The 13,446-nt window shown below is 42.1% G+C and overlaps 1 protein-coding gene across 3 annotated transcripts; it reads left to right on the top strand.

Annotated features, from left to right (window-relative positions):
- Positions 1–2,176: 2,176 nt before the first annotated feature.
- On the top strand, positions 2,177–8,503 carry LOC124128781 (NEDD4-binding protein 2-like). Of its 3 annotated transcripts, none has more exons than XM_048387494.1 (5): positions 2,177–2,269; positions 4,982–5,143; positions 6,610–6,746; positions 7,816–7,924; positions 8,377–8,503. In XM_048387494.1, the coding sequence occupies exons 2-5, from the start codon at positions 5,064–5,066 to the stop codon at positions 8,429–8,431; spliced, it is 381 nt and encodes a 126-aa protein (XP_048243451.1). In that variant the 5' UTR covers positions 2,177–2,269; positions 4,982–5,063; the 3' UTR covers positions 8,432–8,503. The 3 variants fall into 3 exon arrangements, with proteins under 3 accessions (XP_048243451.1, XP_048243450.1, XP_048243452.1); XM_048387493.1 differs by lacking the exon at positions 2,177–2,269 and adding an exon at positions 2,295–2,637; XM_048387495.1 differs by lacking the exon at positions 2,177–2,269 and adding an exon at positions 2,772–2,790.
- The last annotated feature ends 4,943 nt before the right edge of the window (positions 8,504–13,446 follow it).

Below are 13,446 nucleotides of genomic sequence, written 5' to 3'. Positions count from 1 at the left end.
AAGTTGTTGGTGAATGTACGCATTCTTATGGTTTTTTGTTGCGTGCAGTACTTCTGCTTTTTATTATGGTTATTCGGTGTATGCATCGTCTTCCCATACATTATAGTACTGCTCGTATTTTTTAGTTACTTTGTATACTGCGAGTTGCTCTGTAACTAAATTATGCGCCGACCTCACTTCGATCCGGGTTCAACTGACGTGTGCAGTTGTACTGTCGTATCGATAATTAGTTGTGTGTCGAAGAGCATTAACCATGCTATTTTAGTTACCTTGTCTACGGCGAGTTGTTCTGTAACTAAATTATACGCCGACCACACTTCGATCGCAATTCAACTGACGTGTGCAGTTGTCCTGTCGCTTCGATAATTAGTTGTGAGTCGAAGAGCATTAAACATGCTGTTTTAGTTACCTTGTATACTGCGAGTTGCTCTGTAACTAAACTATTCGTCGACCACACTTCGATCGCAGTTCAACTGACGCGTGCAGTTGGCCTGTCGCATCGATAATTAGTTGTGTGTCGAAGAGCATTAACCATGCTGTGCGTTCGTGATAAACAACTTATCTCTTCCGTGCATCTGGTCGAATGTTCTATTGTCACTACAGGGGTGAGGAACTTGGTACATTCGACGTGAAAGTGGTCACTGCCTGATTACTTTCCCGACCCTCCTTCCAGTGTTCCGTCGAATTCTACCCATTTGTACGACTGAAAACAGACTAAAACATGGGTTTTTCAGATTAAAAACGATGTTTTATTGGTCTGTTTTCAGTCGTACGTTCCCACCCAGCCATCCCCACAGGGAAGTAATCCAGTCCAGTCCTGCTCGATGGCTTATTCTTCGAGATTTGTGACATGTCATAGGGAGGTGCGTGCGCAACCGGACGGAAACAAGTTTAATGTTTACATTCCAGCTTCTGGCTTCCTCTTAAACGTGCGACTAGACGTGAGGGTATGAGAGATACTAATTTGTACGACTGAAAACAGACCAATAAAACATCGTTTTTAATCTGAAAAACCTATTTTTATTGCATTAACTTGATTTTTGTTGTGTTTTTGAGCTGCAATCAAATCAACAAAGGATCCCAAATCGTAATCAGCAAAAAAAAAAATACAATTGCTTATCAATATATGCATATAGCCCGTGAGGATTCCGGGGTACAATATTATAGGTCTTCAGCAACCCATGCTTGACGTAACAGGTGACTATGCTTGTCGTAAGAGGCGACTAACGGGATCGGGTGGTCAGGCTCGCTGACTTGGTTGATGCATGTCATCGATCCCAATTGCGCGGATCGATGCTCATGATATTATTCACTGGATTGTCTGGTCCAGACTCCATTATTTACAGACCGCCGTCATATAGCTGGAATATTGCTGAGTGCGGCGTTAAACACCAATCAAACAAACAAACAATATATGCATACTGTCTATCCCCCTCCATGATATTAATCTGCATTGCGTTTCTTTTTTTAGTTGTATATATTGATATATCAAGTGGTAGTGTTTATTAACTGCATAGTCACGAATTCTACTAAAAGGAGGGCGGTCACCATGCAGTCAATAACATATCAGTGTAGGGTTCATGAACCGAACGTCAAGGGAACTGTATCTTGTTTACTCAAGGTATCGTAAATCGTCTGTCTCTGCTCATGTGACCCAAATGGGATTTGGGCGTATTTTAGGCAACATGTCAATTAGGTCTTCCTGCTTTTCTCGGTGACTCGACAACTATCTTTATAAACAAATGTGTACTGTAAGATCGATTCATATATACCTGCTAAAAAATAGTGCAGAAGTCATGAATTGATTTTTGGGAACACGACTGAAATGAATGGGACAAAGTCTTTTCCATAATCATAAGAAATCTCTGCTAAACGTAGAGTCGATTGTACGATCATGAGTATGTCTTTATAAAACACCATCAAATAGTAATGATACCAGGTGTTCGCGAAAAGGCCACCGTATCCTGCATCATTAGTGGCTCTCGACACAAACACATGCAAAGGAAAGGCAATTGTTCTGCTTAAAAAACAAGGGAACATATATCTTACAAAACAAAATAGGGCAATGTATCGGACATGATTGAAACACCTTATACATGTGCTAAGCGAAGCACAGTGTTGTCAGCTTGACCTCGTTGCCGTCCTGTTTAAACATGCTGTATGTATCGCATGGAACACTCGTATAACAGGTTTCAACGAAACGCCGGGGAGAGCTGATTCCATGAAAGGAGAGTAAAAATAGCAGCTGATTCATCTAATTCCAAGAAAGGTGAGTGAAGATCGCTGATTCAACGAAACTCGATTGATCCGTTTTACTTTCGTTTTGCGCGAAACCGTGCGACAGTAATTCGCCTTTACCGGTTTATACAAAAAAGAGCGCATTGTTGTGTTAGACAAACAATGGGATCGTGTATACAGAAATGTTGCTCATGTGAAAGCGCCGCTGTTTACAGTGATTCAGTATATCACTGTGTCAGCTACATGTTGTGGGTTTGTTTTGTGTTTGTTTAACGCCGCACTCGGCAATATTCTTATGGCACCTACAGGGTATGACGGCTCACTCAAAACAACACGCTTTATAACGGTATTGATAACAGCTCGGTTGATGAAGTCCCCTAGGATGAAGTGTGTGAATGTGTAAGTAACGGTACAGAGAACGTGCGGTCGGGTAGCTCGAGCTGAATATGCCTATCAGAAGGGAGAATGAGCGATTTTACACACCAAGAAAGGCAACGCTGTTGGTCTGGATGGTGTACCAGTTAAAGTTTAACAAACTCTCACTCATATATTGTAAGTACTTTGTGTTTAAAACGGCGTATCAGTATTAATGATGACAAAATCAAAACTGTCAATTTTAGAAGAAAACTGTTACATAATATTAGCAGTTTTAGTGTGGCAATATGATAGGGATTATTGCTATCAAGAATTGTGTTAAAACGAATATCTGCAAATGCACAAGACTGCAAAAGGGCTATGTCAGTCCGCTAGGAGAGGGTTATCTGGTCTGTACACTAAATATATTAATGAACTTGTATAAGTGGCTGGTTGAACCAGGTTGTTTATGGTGCCAGTATATGGGGTTGAAGTTGTGCCGAATAATGCTGCCCGAATGTTTCTTGGTTTGAATCAGTATCTATCTGTAATCACTTTCTGGAAACTAGATGGGGCGTTAAACACTGTGTTGGGTGTATTAGAAACGTTTTAATTCAAGATGATAGAGTTAAATGACACGCTTTGCACCTGTTCTTGCAAGAAGAGAAGATATGTTGAATGAGAAGATTGAATGTTTCAAATATCTTTTTAGATTTAAGTCTATGCAGCAAGATCGCCTGCCTAATATTATTCATCGATGGTCTGGATGTTTTACTACTTCTTGGGATAGTGACATAATGAACCTTTTGAATCAGTATCTATCTGTAATCACTTACTGGAAACTAGATGGGGCGTTAAACACTGTGTTTGGGTGTATTAGAAACGTTTTAATTCAGGATGATAGAGTTAAATGACACGCTTTGCTTTGAAAATGATAAGGCAAGTGCAAATGGAAATAAGTTACAAACTTACAGAAAATCAAAGGTACACCTACTGTTGATTTCTATCTTTACAAAAATATGTATGGACACCATCGCCATATAAAAGCCAAGTTTAGATGTGGAATTTTACCTTTGTTGTTGAGGCAGGAAGATATTCCAAATCTTCTATGTAACTATTTGAGATGTTCTGTAAATATTGTGATTCTGATTTTGAGTAAGATGAATGTCACTCTTTACTACAGTGCAGTTTTGTAGAGATTTACGGTTTCATTTATTTTGTGCAGAAAACAATCAAAATTGTAATGCTCTTTGCGACGAGGTTACATTTGTTTACTTCAAACGTTTCACAAAAATTGCTTGCATCGTTCAAATAAAAGAGATGATCATGATCATTTAATTACATCATTGCATATTCCCCCTTTCGCTATTGACACTTTCGTTTTCTTTCGTAGTTGAATCAAGGAGTTTGTTATTGTTCCCTGTGAGTCTTCTGCATTCTTATCTAAACTTCTCACCTCACCCATAATATGTATATACGTTTCTATTGTATAAAGTGTCTCATAATCCTATAATCAGACTGGACGCACTTTGTATGTCTTTTGTGTATCAATTATATTTGTACATGTTGTGCGTGTGACACCCTAATAAATCCCCTTCCCCTTCCCCTTCCCCTTCCTCCTTCCCCCTTCCTCCTTCTTCCTTCTACTACTGCTAACCGCATGTTTGACATATCTCACGCTGTGTGTTCAACTGCTATCTGCTTACTGTAAGCAGGGAGACTGTGCAAAGACTATATCTACTCACTGCTTTAAATCAATACTACAGTTTGGTTATTGCTCAGAGTTAATAAACCCTTAAACTTGAGGCTAGTTTATCTTTGTCAATGCGACCCAATTCAATCTGTCTGTCTATTGATATTTTCAACTTCTCACGTCTGTATACTATTCATACCTCTTGAGTCGGTGTCTACAACCTAGGCGACGTGATCGTTAGTAAAGCACCGTGACAATATGCAAGGAAGTAATAACCGTGGGTAATATTAGTGAATCCCGGTGTCACTGCGTGTTGTATGGAAAAGACATACGCAACAATATTTATTTGAAGAAATCCGGTATATACAGCGTAGTCGTTACACAAGGCCATAACAACGTGTGTGTACATGTGTGTAATGACACGCGATAACTGAACCATCACACTGTGATGACTTTGGCAGCTACAACAAACACTCGGCTTTCCGGGGAAAGGGTGTATTCTCTCATTACATGTCAATATACACTCAGTCAAGTGCAGTCGGCTAGCGCACACACACACACTTCCGGCGCTGTTACACGTGTGCACTCATTTATCTAGAGACATTGTATGGATAAAGCAAGTGACTGGTTATATCATACTAAAACGCTACACACACACATATATATAACACACTCAGATAATCCTGCATTTTGTAGGTTGCTTGTGCGTCGCGCCCAAGTCTGCAGGAGATACCCGGAACAAGAAAGCTTGACATTTCATCGTCGCATTCAACTCGAAATGGGAGACGTGGAGGTAGTGATATTTCTGGCTGTTATCTTGGTCATAATTATCATCGTTTTCTGCTATCTTCCAGATGGGTAAGTTATATTAATAATAATAAAGTGTATTGGATTTACCGGTGCTGTGAACAACATGTCAGTCATATCGATTCAAGCAGCGACAGTTTAGTGTTTGGATGGGAGGACCTCGGGATGTAACAGGGTGTAGAGTGAGTGAGTTGTGTTTGAAGCCGCTTGAACATTATTTCAGTGTTATTGATTGATGCTGTGACAGCTTAGTGTGTGTCTTAACGCCGCACTCAGCAATATTTCAGGTAGATGACGGTGGTCTGTAACTAATCGTGCATTTGCACACAGGTTTTTGTGGCCTCTGCAGTCCCTAACAGTTTTGTTTCGTTTCCTCTAACTGAACTAGAAGTCCAGATATGGTCGGATAGTTTTGGGAATGCACAGCTAGTCATTGTCAGGGAAGCTAGAGAACACCAACTCTAACCTGGTGTCCTCTTCTTGACTGTTTAAGAATATCAGCTATTCGAATCACTAATTTTTGAAAAATCTTTCAGTTCAGATATTACTTTCAACCTGTGACGATCCGGAGTAGAATAGGTCTTCAGCAACCCATGCTTGTCGTAAAAGGCAACATTGCTTGTCGTAAAAGGCGACATTGCTTGTCGTAAGAGGCGACTAACAGGATCGGGTGGTAAGGCTCGCTGACCTGGGACGCATGTCATCGGTCCCATTTGCGTGGATCGATGCACATGAAGCCAACCACTGGATTTGAATGGTCCAGACGCGATTATTTACAGATCGCCGTCAAGTAGCTTGAATATAGATGAGTGCGGCATTAAACAACAAACAAAACAAAATATACAAAAAGATATTACTTTAATGACATCCTTGTCAGTTTCATTTTCGTCCTCAGTTGAAATGTTGTCCACAAAGTCAGCAACTGCATCTTCAGGTTCATGATCTGACTCGTGATCGGTAATGCCGCCCCTACAGGCACGGCTCAGCTTAATTTAATCACTGGCACCAGCGACTTTAAGCTTGAACGACGTACCTCGCTGGTCCCCATCGTGCCCTGACGCCAGACTATCAGTGTCATTTTCATGGCACGGAGTAGACACTTGTGTCCGTTGATTTTAGTTAGTATCTGTCAATAATTTGATTGGTACAGCCGTTGGTGTTGTTCAGCCAGGACTTGAGCATGTCAGCGTTGATACTTTGGCCATGAATCTGCTCGCCTGTCTCTACAGCTAAGGAGCCTAGGGAACCTAACTCTGCCGCCATCTTGGTCTTCTTGGAAGGTCTTTACGTGCAGTTTTGGCAAGTAATCCTATGAAAATCCAAGGAAGGAGATGAACACCAATCTCCGAGTTCTTAACTTGAGGCCACGCTAGACGTAATCTATGAAGTAAACGCTAGACTACGGTCCGTCTTTTGAATACATTGGATCACATGAAAAATTCCGTCAAGACAAATTAGGAATACATTCGCTTCTGACTGACTAGTTTTGAATTGATGTTTGTACAATTTTTTTGCAGCGGACAAACAGTTCAACAATTTAATGGATCAGAGATATATTTAGAATCAACTAGTTTCACCAGGTACCCCACACTCGATCTCCATGGGAATTCTGTCAGTAGTGCGATTGACAAGTTAAACCAGCGCCTTAATTACGGTAAGTGATTCTTAAGGAACATGCTAACATTAACGTTATCTTTCTTCCTGAAACAATGCTTCCAATCGGCCGAAAAAACATCGTTAAACAAGTGCTTTAGGGTGTTTCAAAGTCCACACTTTAATTTTTCATTTTTGTTTTTCATGGAATTTTCTCATTTCTGTGTTGTCTATGCATAGTCCAATCAAAATCGCGTAGCAAAATCGACATCCGGTTCGTAAACTGTCGTGCAGATTTCGGTCGAGTGCAGGATTAGCAAAGCATCTGCACCGCCAACTAGTTGTCAGAAGATATTTTCCAAATCTTTTCATGTTTTTAACCAAGGTGCTCACGTGATTTGATGCATTTCGCGATATTAGATCCGATTTATCAAAATATAGATCTTGAGTATAGATCAGATCGTCCTAACTGGACGTTCTGTACATGTGTTGTTTGTTTCCATACACAACTTTCCTTGTTTTACGCTGTCATTGAAGTGAGTGAGTGAGTATGGTTTTACAGCGCTGTTAGCAATATTCCAGCAATATCACAGCGGGGGGACACCAGAAATGGGCTTCACACATTGTACCCATGTCGCTGTCATTGAAGACAGAGAAATTATGTATCACTTGTGATGAAAGGTTCTCTGTCAAGCATGTTTTGTTTGACTTCCTAGAGTTGATAATCGCAAGGCGAAAAGATCCATTAACCCATGATTTGAAAATAAAGAAATTGGTCTGCGTTATAAATTGTGATTGTGTGCTGAAATTACATGTTTATGTTATGTTTATTATAGGTTCATATATTTGTCTTGTTTTTCTTGGTAGAAAGAGCATGCTACATTGTACCTCAAAAGTTGTGAAATGTAGACACCAAGGGCTGGGGCTGCAGGTAATATTGCTCCGCATAAAGGGAAAGTTGACTATTTGAAGTTTGAAGTCCTGCCTCTTGTCACACAGCCTTATGGAGATAAACCAGTTATGTATGGCATGTAATGGATTCAATACTAAATGTATGATGCAATCTATACGATCGTTTTTATAACATGAAGAAGCCATATATGTACCTGCATGTTATATTTTTTACAAAGGTGGGCCAATAACTGTCATCACCGGTCAAGGTCACCACAGCTATGGTGGTATTGACAAGATACGACGAGCCGTCATCGACTATCTGGATGACCGTTTGTATACTTACAGGTATGTACTACTCCTTACACATGTAGACATATCTGTAGTGACTCGTAGTTTTCGATCAGGATGTAGTATCGTGAGCCAGAGCATTAACTTAAATTAAATTGCATTTTGGGGTCGACCACCTAATATTCTGGGATGTTTTTGAATAAAAGAAATTGGGAATACTGAAAACATAGGCCTCAAATATTAAAGAAAAACCTATTGTTCACTGAATTTGTCCTGCAAAGATGTGTTTTGAAAATAAATTATGCTGTGACCGTATACATACTCTGTTGAAAAAAACCCGCTCTTCTTCCAAGAAAAGTCAATTATGGATACCTGAAAACACAGAACTAGTGCAGAGGCATCTGACAGAGGTCGTGCTGTATTTTGCTAACAATGGGTGGTTTTCTGTTCCCTTAATTGTTAACAAAACCTAGTTGCGTATTAACAAGTATATTTTTCTTATTTTTCAGTTATACTATTGATGACTTGAACCCGGGACGTATTCACATCCATCGCAGATACTAGTATATATATTGATACATCTAATTGTAATGGTTGTGTTCACATCAATCACAAATAAATATATTAATACATCTAGTTGTAGTGTTTGTATTCACAGCTAAATATACTACTAAAAAAGAAATGCATTGGTAAATTCCATCAAGTGTGTATTATTTGTTTGTTTGTTGTTTAACGCCGCACTCAGCAATATGACAGCGGTCTGTAAATGATCAAGTATGGACCAGATAATCCAGTGATTGACATCATGAGCGTGAGCAAGTACAGAGATTCATGAACGGAAGTGGGTTCAAGGTCGAATGCAAGTATTGGTAAAGGGAGACAACAACTTAAATAATGTCATGGCCACACGAACTCAGTTACAATTTTGACCTCCACCAGAAATAATTGTTGCTTGGTCATCGCCTTCCCATGGACTGAATCAGATTCTTGATGACAGGTCTTGGAGTGTTATGATAATCCTTCCGCAAGCCAAAAAGAAAGCTGGCAAAGTTTGAGGTTCGGAATGATAGATATCGTGACCAGGATGGACAGGGAAGGACCTGGAAATTATTTTGAGCTGGGAAAGCCGTGGTCAGTCTAGTCATATGTGGTCTGGCATTGTGTTGTTGGTGGATGACGTTTTGATTGTTCATGAACGGAATTACATGAGGTCCAATGATTTCATCAGAGTAACGTTGTGCTGTGAGAATAACGTTAACAAGATCCGTTCCTCCACTGTGTGAGATGGTTGCCATCCCATAACACACCCACCTCCAAATCTGTCCACTTCTTGCAAGCAGTAGAGGACATACCGCTCATTTGACACGCGACCTTCCGTCAGGAGTCTAAAAGCGACAATTTTCCTTCACTACTGAGGCCATTGACGATGGTTGACGCCGAACTTTCGACGGAGGTGTCGATGTTGTCGATGTCAATGGTCTCCGAGGACGAATGCCAGCCTCACGTAATCAGTTCCTTGTGGTTTGATCGGAGATTCTACAGAGCCCAGGTACTACAGATGCGGTGGTTGTGATGCGGTTGTAAACCTGTTGTGGAAGGGATGAACCTGAGTGAGTGAGTATGGTTTTACGCCGCTTTTAGCATTATTCCAGCAATATCACGGCGGGGGACACCAGAAATGGGCTTCACACATTGTACCCATGTCGGGAACGAACCTGGGTCTTCTGCGTGACGAGCGAACGCTTTAACCACTAGGCTACCCGACCGTCCCGGATGAACCTGAGCGTGCGTGGTGATACGTGGTGTACAAGAACATGGCTGATCACGTATTGTTCCTTGTTAAACACGGTTTCAAAGTCCCCCTCTGGTGCTCTTGTACACGTTTAGACTCCTTGTCACAGCCGGTCTCCAAATGTCCAATCGCATTATTGCACTGAGAAGACCGCCTCCGTGGTCTAGTGGTAGAGCGTCCGCCCGGAGAACGGAAGGTACGGGGTTCGATATCTGGCCGCTTCATAGACGATAAAGATGGTACTTGTTGTTACCCTGGCTGGTCGGCTCGGAGTCAGTACACTGTGTCTGAGTGGGGTATTTATGTTAAACTGCGGCATGGTATCTCAGTGAGCTAGCACTATAAATCGGCATCAGTCCGGACTTCGTTATATATGTGCAATAATCTTGGACGGGACGTTAAACCCAATTTCACCTCATCTCATCCATTACGCCGAGCCTCAATGACCTAGGCATAACTTCAAACTCGTCAGTGCTTATTAACACTGTTGCTAGAACAGTACAATTTCGCGGTTTTATTGCTAAAGGCGTGCATGCGCATACTGTACGTGCAATTAATGCACATGCAAATTCTGCGTCAGGTGACATTACTCATTTTTATTGCATTAACTTGATTATTGTTGTGTTTTGGAGCTGCAAACAAATCAACAAAGGACCCAAAATCGTCATCAGCAAAAAGAAAATACAAATGCTTATCAATATATGCATAGAGGCCGTGGAGATTCCGGGGTAGAATGATAGGTCTTCAGCAACCCAGGCTTGCCGTAAAAGGTGACTATGCTTGTCGTAAAGAAATGCATTGGTAAATTCCATCAAGTGTGTATTATTTGTTTGTTTGTTGTTTAACGCCGCACTCAGCAATATGACAGCGGTCTGTAAATGATCAAGTATGGACCAGATAATCCAGTGATTGACATCATGAGCGTGAGCAAGTACAGAGATTCATGAACGGAAGTGGGTTCAAGGTCGAATGCAAGTATTGGTAAAGGGAGACAACAACTTAAATAATGTCATGGCCACACGAACTCAGTTACAATTTTGACCTCCACCAGAAATAATTGTTGCTTGGTCATCGCCTTCCCATGGACTGAATCAGATTCTTGATGACAGGTCTTGGAGTGTTATGATAATCCTTCCGCAAGCCAAAAAGAAAGCTGGCAAAGTTTGAGGTTCGGAATGATAGATATCGTGACCAGGATGGACAGGGAAGGACCTGGAAATTATTTTGAGCTGGGAAAGCCGTGGTCAGTCTAGTCATATGTGGTCTGGCATTGTGTTGTTGGTGGATGACGTTTTGATTGTTCATGAACGGAATTACATGAGGTCCAATGATTTCATCAGAGTAACGTTGTGCTGTGAGAATAACGTTAACAAGATCCGTTCCTCCACTGTGTGAGATGGTTGCCATCCCATAACACACCCACCTCCAAATCTGTCCACTTCTTGCAAGCAGTAGAGGACATACCGCTCATTTGACACGCGACCTTCCGTCAGGAGTCTAAAAGCGACAATTTTCCTTCACTACTGAGGCCATTGACGATGGTTGACGCCGAACTTTCGACGGAGGTGTCGATGTTGTCGATGTCAATGGTCTCCGAGGACGAATGCCAGCCTCACGTAATCAGTTCCTTGTGGTTTGATCGGAGATTCTACAGAGCCCAGGTACTACAGATGCGGTGGTTGTGATGCGGTTGTAAACCTGTTGTGGAAGGGATGAACCTGAGTGAGTGAGTATGGTTTTACGCCGCTTTTAGCATTATTCCAGCAATATCACGGCGGGGGACACCAGAAATGGGCTTCACACATTGTACCCATGTCGGGAACGAACCTGGGTCTTCTGCGTGACGAGCGAACGCTTTAACCACTAGGCTACCCGACCGTCCCGGATGAACCTGAGCGTGCGTGGTGATACGTGGTGTACAAGAACATGGCTGATCACGTATTGTTCCTTGTTAAACACGGTTTCAAAGTCCCCCTCTGGTGCTCTTGTACACGTTTAGACTCCTTGTCACAGCCGGTCTCCAAATGTCCAATCGCATTATTGCACTGAGAAGACCGCCTCCGTGGTCTAGTGGTAGAGCGTCCGCCCGGAGAACGGAAGGTACGGGGTTCGATATCTGGCCGCTTCATAGACGATAAAGATGGTACTTGTTGTTACCCTGGCTGGTCGGCTCGGAGTCAGTACACTGTGTCTGAGTGGGGTATTTATGTTAAACTGCGGCATGGTATCTCAGTGAGCTAGCACTATAAATCGGCATCAGTCCGGACTTCGTTATATATGTGCAATAATCTTGGACGGGACGTTAAACCCAATTTCACCTCATCTCATCCATTACGCCGAGCCTCAATGACCTAGGCATAACTTCAAACTCGTCAGTGCTTATTAACACTGTTGCTAGAACAGTACAATTTCGCGGTTTTATTGCTAAAGGCGTGCATGCGCATACTGTACGTGCAATTAATGCACATGCAAATTCTGCGTCAGGTGACATTACTCATTTTTATTGCATTAACTTGATTATTGTTGTGTTTTGGAGCTGCAAACAAATCAACAAAGGACCCAAAATCGTCATCAGCAAAAAGAAAATACAAATGCTTATCAATATATGCATAGAGGCCGTGGAGATTCCGGGGTAGAATGATAGGTCTTCAGCAACCCAGGCTTGCCGTAAAAGGTGACTATGCTTGTCGTAAAGAAATGCATTGGTAAATTCCATCAAGTGTGTATTATTTGTTTGTTTGTTGTTTAACGCCGCACTCAGCAATATGACAGCGGTCTGTAAATGATCAAGTATGGACCAGATAATCCAGTGATTGACATCATGAGCGTGAGCAAGTACAGAGATTCATGAACGGAAGTGGGTTCAAGGTCGAATGCAAGTATTGGTAAAGGGAGACAACAACTTAAATAATGTCATGGCCACACGAACTCAGTTACAATTTTGACCTCCACCAGAAATAATTGTTGCTTGGTCATCGCCTTCCCATGGACTGAATCAGATTCTTGATGACAGGTCTTGGAGTGTTATGATAATCCTTCCGCAAGCCAAAAAGAAAGCTGGCAAAGTTTGAGGTTCGGAATGATAGATATCGTGACCAGGATGGACAGGGAAGGACCTGGAAATTATTTTGAGCTGGGAAAGCCGTGGTCAGTCTAGTCATATGTGGTCTGGCATTGTGTTGTTGGTGGATGACGTTTTGATTGTTCATGAACGGAATTACATGAGGTCCAATGATTTCATCAGAGTAACGTTGTGCTGTGAGAATAACGTTAACAAGATCCGTTCCTCCACTGTGTGAGATGGTTGCCATCCCATAACACACCCACCTCCAAATCTGTCCACTTCTTGCAAGCAGTAGAGGACATACCGCTCATTTGACACGCGACCTTCCGTCAGGAGTCTAAAAGCGACAATTTTCCTTCACTACTGAGGCCATTGACGATGGTTGACGCCGAACTTTCGACGGAGGTGTCGATGTTGTCGATGTCAATGGTCTCCGAGGACGAATGCCAGCCTCACGTAATCAGTTCCTTGTGCTTTGATCGGAGATTCTACAGAGCCCAGGTACTACAGATGCGGTGGTTGTGATGCGGTTGTAAACCTGTTGTGGAAGGGATGAACCTGAGTGAGTGAGTATGGTTTTACGCCGCTTTTAGCATTATTCCAGCAATATCACGGTGGGGGACACCAGAAATGGGCTTCACACATTGTACCCATGTCGGGAACGAACCTGGGTCTTCTGCGTGACGAGCGAACGCTTTAACCACTAGGCTACCCGACCGTCCC

Source organism: Haliotis rufescens, unplaced genomic scaffold, assembly GCF_023055435.1.
Source record: "Haliotis rufescens isolate VD_foot unplaced genomic scaffold, xgHalRufe1.0.p SCAF_7, whole genome shotgun sequence".
Taxonomy (NCBI): domain Eukaryota; kingdom Metazoa; phylum Mollusca; class Gastropoda; order Lepetellida; family Haliotidae; genus Haliotis; species Haliotis rufescens.
The sequence above is the reverse complement of the archived record's forward strand: the minus strand, read 5'-3'. Positions and strand labels throughout refer to the sequence as shown.

What these genes read in the sequence shown, in the direction of transcription:
- LOC124128781 (XM_048387493.1), top strand. Translation starts at nt 2,534, where the DNA reads ATGGCACCTACAGGGTATGACGGCTCACTCAAAACAACACGCTTTATA. An exon ending in AGGATGAAGTGTGTGAATGT is followed by an intron (nt 2,638 to 4,981) that starts GTAAGTAACGGT and finishes TGCATTTTGTAG; the next exon opens with GTTGCTTGTGCGTCGCGCCC. An exon ending in TTCTGCTATCTTCCAGATGG is followed by an intron (nt 5,144 to 6,609) that starts GTAAGTTATATT and finishes ATTTTTTTGCAG; the next exon opens with CGGACAAACAGTTCAACAAT.